Source organism: Pagrus pagrus (assembly GCF_965226575.1).
Source record: "Pagrus pagrus genome assembly, chromosome: 3".
Taxonomy (NCBI): Eukaryota; Metazoa; Chordata; class Actinopteri; order Spariformes; family Sparidae; genus Pagrus; species Pagrus pagrus.
The window spans coordinates 22,531,076-22,540,727 of record NC_140187.1 but is presented as its reverse complement, the minus strand read 5'-3'; the positions used below and the strand labels follow the sequence as shown (position 1 = coordinate 22,540,727).

The following is a 9,652-nucleotide window of genomic DNA, read 5'->3' as shown; positions in this document are numbered from 1 at the left end:
TTCCCTCGGGATAAATAAAGTATCTATCTATCTAATGACTTTGAGCCACCAGGAAAAAACACTGGACGCTGGACAAGAGACACTTTTGAACAACTTTTTTTTATTAAAACGTTGCCCTTCTTTGGTCATTGGGGTGTACAGTAACACTTCACAGATCATGTTTCTTAGCTGATTTAACATTGAAATACGCACAAATGCTTGAGGGCGAAGAACAATCTGCTATGCTGCTGTTACGCCTTCATTTATGTTAAATCCATAAAGCTGAGAGAAGCCTGTTTCAGAGTTCACAAGAACCCTTGAATGTCAATTCAAAAGATGTTTTCACACATGCACCAAAACACAGATTGGTACACATAAATAAAATCAAAATAATTTACAATATTTACATAATACACAAGTAAACACTGCATCCCCTTATACCACAGAAATATGTGCTTTAAATTAAAAGACAGCTTCATTCTTAATTTGTAGATATTTTGCAGTTACTCCTATTGTGGTAAAAATCAAAACAGTATTTAATTCACAGTTAAAAACACGTATTTACTTCCAGTAGGTGCAGTTCTGATGTGACACAGGAACAGCTTGAAAAATCCACACGAAGCTGTTCAGGCCGAGAGACACACACTATGAACTTCAGACCTGCTGCCACACTCCTCAGGTCCGTTGAGGGAGAACACGGTGGAAAAAGGCTTCTTCTACACAGTCAGCAGCGCATCTCGTGTCCCTGCAGCAGCACGCAGCTGAACATTTTCTGGAGCGTGGACATGAAGCCGGGAGATCTTGAACAAGGCCTACAGAGGGTCAGAGAGGGAGAAGCGTCTTTAGTCTTGCATCAAGCTGGAATCACAGGGCTGTAAGTTGCTGACAGAAATGTAATCGCAGTAAAACAAACCAGAGGATGATTTATACTCACATTGTTGACTGTATGAGTTGTTTCTTTGGGTCTTTCAAATCCTCCACTGATCCGTCCCTCCTCTGCTGCAGCTCCTCCTCCGTGATCTGGTCCCAGATGTCCGTGTTGACCCACAGGGCCCCGGGCAGGGTCAGGCTGGCCCGGGTGCAGGTAATCCAGCGGCACAAAGGGCAGGAGACGCTGCAGATGACACCTTCAATCTTGCACATTTTCTCCAGGCAGGGCGCGCAGAAGGTGTGGTTGCAGTGCAGGACCCGTGGGATCCGCTCGCTGCGCGAGTACTCGTAGCAGCAGACCACGCACTCGAGCGCTTCGTTTATCATCATGGTGACTGAGCGGTGCAGACTGGAGAGTGTATCCTTTCACTGGACGACCTGTGGCAAAGATGTCAAAAACAAACAAAAAATCAGTAAAAGAACGAGAACATTCAATATAAGAAAAAATCTGTGAAATAATCCAAGAGCTCCGCGATCTGAATCCAGCAGCCTTTCGAGACGAGTACTTACTTCTTTCAGAGTTGAAAGATTGCTGTTAATGCTGAAGGTGGGCTATAGCTGGATCGAGCGCGCTCTGTTGCTCTGACACATTGTGTGGCTCGTGCGGCTCCTGCGCTCTTTAAGACTTCCTCGCAGACATGACGGATCTTGTCACGTGAGGCCTCCGACACTTCCAAAGAAGTGCTGCCTTCAGGTAAACAATGTTCTGTGGAATTCCACTGGGACAATCAGGTGGGCGAACACTACCATGCAGGACTTCCATAACCGGTTTCACCGTCTATAAAATGACTGTAGTTTATGCAAAGCATTTTCAATTGAATAGAAATGGCGGTTTTATTTGGAAAAAGATAAAACTCTGACCTACGACGACTCATTAAATGTGTGTGGACATTTTTAAGGTGTGATTTGTCACAGAGCAAATGAAAAGGTTTTCTAAAATGTCCTGCCAAGCAGGGTAATTTATTTGCATTTACTATGAAAACATACAATGTCACACAAGATTAACTGAAGCATGGAAATGTGGGCATTTGCTGTATAATCACACAAACCCACTCCCATCACCAGCAGTTTGTCTTTTTTTAAAGATGGTGCCAAGAAAAGAGCGATAGAAAGGCGAATCTTCTGCGTTCAGACCATTTTTCTGTTGGAACATTAGATACACAGTAGAACCATCTTTACTAAATGCAATGCACAACAGTAAAATTATCAGCAATTATGTGAGCCTGGGCCACGGTCTGTCTGTGTGTTTGCCTGCCCTGCTTAGCAAACACCAGACGCTTCTTATGAACCATGATGAGACAAGCCGAGGCCGTTTCTATAAATAAAGAGAACGAAACACAAAGAAAAAAAAAAATTATCAAAAAGAAAATATACAGAAACAAAATGTCGGTTGTCTTCATGTGTCTCCTTACTTGGGCCTACATAGAGTGGTGCTATATTGGTCAGCTAAGCCAATTTGATAAAGGTACAGGTCTCTATTTACTTCTGTTCAGACACTGGGTTCACTGCGTGGCTCATGGGTTGACAGGAGAGAACATCTGGACTTTTAGGATTTTTCCTCTAGATATTAACACACTCTCTATACTCTGTTGTAGAAAGACTACTTTCTTCACCTTTTGCCCAGCCTGGGATGCATCAGGTAAAGAAAATAAACCCTACCGATGAGATAGAGAGGTGCTGACGAATGAATGAGGTTTTACTTGTATCACATTTTTTTCGTACTGTTTTTCTAAGCATGTTTCATTTTGTTTTTCTTTCTTTACACGTGTGACATTTGTCCTCACTAGCCTTTCACAGATCATGAACTGGGTCATTTAAGCCTTCCTGCTACCCTCCCCCGTTGCACAAATTGAACCACAAAGCAAAGATCCATTTATGCAAAAAAATCCGCAGACATATTCTTGGCACATGTAACACCTCAGATGTATCCCTAGGAGAACTGAACCTGTGATGTAGTGACAATGAAGGCAGAAAAACCGGTTCTTGAACTGCAGCTGACTGGTAATGAAACCTGATGCCTTGATGAAAAAAAGAAGAGTGCCAATAACTAAGTTGACCTGCTTCAAATGCACAACATTACTTAGGAGAGCAGCACACCTGATCCGTGTAGCACTCCTTTTCTCTTTAACGTTAAAAACATTTGCATTAAGTCACACCCTGAGGAGTCTCTTTGATCTGATAATGGAAACACTGCAGAGAGGAATACTCTGTAAAAGTGATGAGCAGGCAGACACAACAAGCCTTTATCAGTAATGTTCATGATGGTGCTCGTTAAAGCATATCTGTGTTGCTGTGACCAGCCTCTGGCATGGTGCAGCAAAATGTCACCTGCATGTCCTACGTTCTATCTCTTCCACAACCCATGAGCCAAGCTTGATCCTACTGCTGACATTAACCACTGAAGCACAGAGTGGATCACAACCGTTTTAATGAGCCCCTCCAATCCCCCGGCCCTACTGCCACTCCCGCCCACTCCCCCACCTCCTCTTCCCCCTCCTCTCAATCCTTCCTGGGTGGGTCGGCTTTGAGTTTCCATCTTCCAAAGTCCATGGTGGTGGTGGTTGTGGTGGTGGTGGTTGTGGAGGGGTTTAACCCAGGACTGAACATCCCTCCCCCACGTAGTGTGTTTGTAGAATGTGGAGTCCACTAGCTGGCTCGCCTGCAGGGGGGAGCATTGCCCGGCGACACCGGCTCCTCTTACTCCTGGGCTATGCTCCTCAGCACGTATTTGACCGTGTAGGCAAACGCCGCGAAGCCTACGATCACGAACAGGTTGGCTAGAGCCCCGCCTAGAAGTCCATGGTTGCGGTTGGCCTGCTGGAGGCCGGGGGCGGGGTTGGCGGCTCCGAGTGGGACGGGACCTCCGTTGAGGGCTGGGAGGCCGTAGTGGGCGTGCTGAGGGTCACCGTCGGGCACCACGTCGGGTAAGGGGAGGGGCTGGGTGCGGGCGCTTAACTCCTCCTGGGCCTTCTGTTTCTGCTTCATCTCCTGATGGAGGGGAGGAGAGAAATGAGAGAACGTTAGGTCAAAACAACAGAAAAGAGGAATAAATAAAAGAACTTAGAGATCAGCTCATACGTACATCGACTACATCAGGAAACAGCTCACAGAACACTTTATCCTTGAGGTTGAAGGCCAGGCTTTGGGCTGACAGCTGTCTTTTCTGGAAAATAAATAAAATGCGCATCAAACATCTGCGACACCACAGGTTGTTTGTCACCTTGTTCTGCATTCATGGTCATTTGTTTGGACTCACTGTGTAGTCGGAGGTCTCGATGCTGCCGAGGGTGGGGCCTTTCTCCACCATGAAGCTGAGCAGACCTGTGAGGATGGTGGAGACGGACCACGCAGGGTTCCACGTGTCTGGATGGAAGTCTGTGATGGACAAACATAACCTGTGGGGGAAACACGCACAGTTACAATAAAGGAGCTTAGTGGTTCTAAAGCTCTTATAATCCTGAATTATCATTCACTTCAAAAATAAGACACTCCATTCTCACCTTGTATTACACTTAAATCTCCCATTTGGTGTTATCATATAGATACTGGGTGGCTTAAAGGGAAATTCCCGTGGAAATATGAGTTTTCCATGATAATATCCTCCTACACAAAACAGATTATGAAGAATTAGATTATGACCTCGCATGACAGGAATGTAAAAAGACAAGACTGGAAGAAGAAAATGTGACTCAGCTATAGGGCGCTTGAGATCAGCATGAATCAACATGTCAAGTCAATTAATAAACTGTCAGCAGGTTTTACCTTCATACGGAGTTTTCTCAGGACCTCTCACTACGTAGTGCCTAGAGGAGACAGAAAGAATTCTGTGAGTGACAGATAGAAACATGACAGACAAAGACTTAAATTTCCATCCCTGTGGTGAGTATTAATGTGTTATTAATGACCTACGATCAAACACTGCTGAGTGTGTTACTGTAGATGCATGTCATACAAGTACAACTTTCAAAGGCCCTTGATATGTTTTCAGATCACAAGAAGTATATCTGCATGGAAAGAGATTACAGATACTTTCTGCTCTAGCCTCTTAAAGAAACAGAGGTTAGCACACACATCACAGGTTGGAGACGTGCAAGGCTTTTGGAAAACAGCACAATGACACCCGCACGCCGCAAAATCCGATAGCTATACTCCAAATGCTTTTTCAGTTGGGATTTCTTTTTTTAAGTTTGGACCTCGGACCTTAATTTCAGCTGTTGTGTGTACTCTAAGACCACCAGCTGCTTATTTTTTCCCCCAACTAATTTGGATTAGTACCAAACATCCAAGAAACTCTCACAGTAATTTGCATGTATCTCTGTAAATAGTTAGTGCAGAAAGTTTTACATTGATCTAAATAATAATAAATATTTATTTTTACCCAAATGATGGATCTTTAATTATTACAAATGTATCTCTCCACTAGTTTTCACTATCTTGCAAACACATTTTGATTGGGTGTTGTATTAATACAATTCTATCACATATCGAAGTTATTTGGTTCTGGAGCTGAAACACTCACTTTTAAAAGATATTATGATTGTATATTTTCCCAAGAAAGATTTTAATCTTTTATGGTAGAAGTAATATTAATTTAGTATACATATAAAAAAAAATGTTATAATTCTCCATTACTCAAAATACCTAATTTTTTTGTACATTTCACTGGCTGTAATATTACATTCAATGATTTTATTTAATAGGTAGACATCTGACGTCAAGGCTTCTCTGTCTTTGTTTAATACATTTTGAGATTGTCTTTCAACAGATTCAGCAACTTTGCAAGTTACAGCTTGTAATGGCTTGAACTATTGCATACTAGATGATGCATCCTGTCAACTGCGTCTAAATCTTGACAGAAATAGTATTAGTCAGAGTCGTATTTCGGGAAAAACATATTATTTCACAATTTCAAACTTTTCTCTCCATTGAAGTGTTTTATTGTTATCAGCTCTGTCATGAGAAAGCCTACTATTAGAGCAGGCTGCCATGAGACAGTCGGCTTCCATTTTGCAATAATGCTAATGGAATTTCACCAGACTTGTTTTGTTTTCGAATGACTGAATAAAAATGAAATAAAACCAATTATATAAATATATTAATATTTAATGTGACATACAGTATATATAGAAACAAATTCTAACTGTGTACACAGGCAATGAATAAAAAAATTATGATTTGCCTTCTTATCTCTCAAGTCTGGTAAGGCCAATACACTAACTCCAAAACATCCATTCACAGCGCAAGGAGCGAAAATACCTGAAAATGACTTAACACTCGATCCAAAGAATCAGAATCAGAATCAGAATTCCTTTATTTGTCCCGCAAACGGGGAAATTTCTTTGTCACAGCAGCCAAAGAAATGCTGAAATATGGATTAAGAATATGACACTTGAGATGTAATATTAATTTAAATATCACAACAGAAACTAGGTCACATTTTCAGCCCTAAAAAACAAATGCCATGAATTGGCATTTTAAACTGCTGAAGTTATAAACCATGACAGTGATGTGTGATGATGTGTATAATAACTGCCGTTTCACAGGAATAAAAACAGAAAACCCGGAAGAAATCCAAATAATGAATGATGGCAGCAACACCTGAGAGCTTTTACAGGTAATCATGTATAAAGGTTTTCCCTGGAAGAGGAAATACTGAAATAAGGCTGCCACTTAACTGATTATACTGTATGTTTGACTTTGTCTTACCTATATTACATCATCAGGATTTCACAAGCCACAATTTTTTTAAACAGATTTTTATAAAGTATCTAGATGATATTTTTTCCCAACCAACTCCAGAGGTATTTGGTCATGCAGTTTTGGTTTTATTCATCCAGGTTTTTTATGAAATCTGTCTGTGAGATTTGTGCCTCCACCTCAAAATGTCAACACCAATGTGTATCTTTCCTGTCCCATTCCACAGAACAACCCGTCACAGCTTATCTGGCAAAGAAATACTCCGGATACACAATTGGGAGTGTGTTCTGTCAACACTAAACACACTGGGTTTTTTTGTATGTCACTGTTCAATGCTGTTGGTACAGCTCGCAGTCTCACACAGACACACATCGAAATGAGCACTGAAATGCCAGATATTGCCTTGGTTATGCTTTCCAGCTGTGGGCCTTGCCAGGCTGGAGACCTTACCATTCTAGGATGTTGGAGGGGAGAGGTTCTGCACAGATGTAAGGCACAGGGTCTTTCTTTATCCTGAGGTAATCCTGCTTAAGTCGCTGTGTGGCTGTGGTTGGAGCTCTCTTATTCCCGTTGTTGTTCATCTGAGGATTTAGAGGAGATGCAAAAGGGACAAACTGAAATTTATCTGGATATGATTTCAGCTTACTGATACACAGTGGGACCAATATTACGATATATTTACTTGCAGTACTGGGTCAAAGTGGGCCCTAACTGTAATGTTGACATTTGTCTTTTTTTTTTTTGTTCCGTATTTGACTGATGGCATAGTATTCATGATGCTACAAGTGTCTTAAACAGGCTCAGACTTTATGAACACTGCCTAATGTAAATTGTCAATAAAATTTAGGGAAACTTCAAAAGTCACAGAATAACAACAGCACACAGTATGACTGATTACTGATTTTTGAAAAATGATCCTTTGGTTTTAGAGATATTTCTTCTACAGTTTCACAGATACCATGATGTATGAACAGCCTATCTTGATAGTAACGAGGATTACCTAGATTGTCTTGATAATCCACTTAAAATGTAATTCTGAAGACTGGTCCCATTAGTAGCGAGATTTCCTTTTTATTTTTATGCTAGTCTGCAACAAATGACTGATTAATAATGAATTACCTTTTAACTGATCAATGAATTGTTTAGTCTGTAAATGGCCAATAAACAGTTGCAAGCTGTTGCTCAGAGTCCGACCGAAAGTCAAACGTCACAAAAGCAGTCAATTAACAAAGACACAAAACAAAGACAAGCAGCAAAATCTCACATAATCAGTAATTCAGACAATTGTTTGAGCTAGTTGTAGAATCAGGTGACGGTTACTTTAAATAGATTACTGATAGCTAATTCAAACTACAGCGATGTTTCACGTACACTAGTCAAGTCAAGACAAGTTCATTTCTAGAGCACATTTAAAAACAATAAATGTTGACCAAAGTGCTTTACAAGGAGATTACATAAAACACAGGGACGTTATAAGAGCTTGTCTACTGTTTTGCTTGGAACTTAAGACCAATAATCTGCAAAGTTGTCAATTAAATACAACTAGTAAGAAGCCCCAAATTAATTTGTATTTGTGGCCATTTAATGATGTCTTGTCTACTTTATTCCATTTTGGTTTCATTTTTATCTCACACTTTATTATATTCTTTGTAAAAGCCCATTTAAATATGCCAATTCAAAATTTCCTCGTATTGCCTTTTGGTGCTGTCTGAAATTCTTTATATGTCTCATGTAAGTCACTTTGACTTGCCTCGCTGTTGAATGGTGCTGTACAAATACACCTGTCCTGCATAGTCAAGTAAACAAGTACATTATTTTAATTTAAAACATGGTGGAGTTCAAGTTTTGACTCTTAAAAGGAAATACGGGGACCACTTATAATTTGTTAAATACAATATGTGATTTAAATGTACTTTTAACCTCTGCCCATTGAAATCAATGAAACTTCAAATCAGCTAGCTGCACCACTGCCTGCTGACATACCGTCATGTGGCTGACAGCTGACAATAAAATGCCAATGAGCTGTACGTGAACTGTAGCAGCTAACGTTAATGTTGCAATGATGTCAGTGTCACTTCCTTATAAATAACAGGCTAACTGGCGTTAATGCAACTTCTGGTAGCGGAGGCTAATCCGCTACTTTGTAAGCTACGTTACTGTTAAATCTGTAGCAAACTGAACTCATCGATAAGTTAGCTCGATATCCGACAGTTACTCAACTTCCGCCTGTAAACAAACAGTGCCGACCAACTTCAAACGGCAGATTTACATTAAATGTGACCGGAGACTTTTATATTAATTCAATCGTATCAATACAGTCCACCCACACAGGCTAACTTCCACGGCGGTGTAGATAACGCTAGCAGGTACAGTTGATGAGAAGTCCTGTCGGTGTGTACTGTGTTAGCCACCAGCTGCTAACGTAAGCTAACGTAGGCCACAGCAATGTTTAGCTACCTAGCGTTAGCACGGACAGTTCTGTTATTAACGAGGGCTGACAGCCACATCTCCCGCTTCTACTAACTGGAGAGAGTATAGTACAGACATACCTCTCCAGAGACCCCAGTGGAAATAAGTATTCGTGGCTGGACACGAAATACGGCTGTTGTTTCTGTTGCCAAACCCCAAACCGATAAGACGATGACACCGACGTAGCTTTAGCTATCGCCAGCAGGAGGAAAACAGACGCTTCCGGTTTTCTTCTTCGTTTGTTTTTTTTAGCGGTTGGAAAATGACATAGAAAATGCATTACTGGCACCAGCCCGACTGGAATATTACACCTGCTTATAATCTTTGAAAAACAGTCCAACAATGTTTAATAAATACTGTCAACTTAGAAGGAAATTATTTATAATGATAATATACTTACTTTTGTAGTCTATTAATCACCAAGGCACATTACAAAGTCGTCTGTGTCTGCTCTGAGGACCTTTTCTGTAACTTCTCAGCAACCAGATTAGAGGTCTGCTTGCTGATGCTTTGTGCTGTTGCGTAAAGTTTCTTGTTGCCATTAGACAAAGTTTGAAAGAGAACATATATTGAATAA

General features: G+C 40.9%; 1 protein-coding gene across 1 annotated transcript; it reads right to left on the bottom strand.

Moving 5' to 3' along the window:
* Positions 1 to 80: 80 nt before the first annotated feature.
* Positions 81 to 9,294, bottom strand: ube2j2 (ubiquitin-conjugating enzyme E2, J2). The gene is made up of 9 exons (XM_084349916.1): positions 9,156 to 9,294; positions 7,057 to 7,187; positions 4,672 to 4,712; positions 4,410 to 4,512; positions 4,166 to 4,304; positions 3,992 to 4,072; positions 1,420 to 3,897; positions 914 to 1,287; positions 81 to 791 (listed from the first exon to the last, which is right to left on the bottom strand). The coding sequence occupies exons 2-7, from the start codon at positions 7,185 to 7,187 to the stop codon at positions 3,607 to 3,609; spliced, it is 786 nt and encodes a 261-aa protein (XP_084206042.1). The 5' UTR covers positions 9,156 to 9,294; the 3' UTR covers positions 81 to 791; positions 914 to 1,287; positions 1,420 to 3,606.
* Between the last annotated feature and the right edge of the window lie 358 nt (positions 9,295 to 9,652).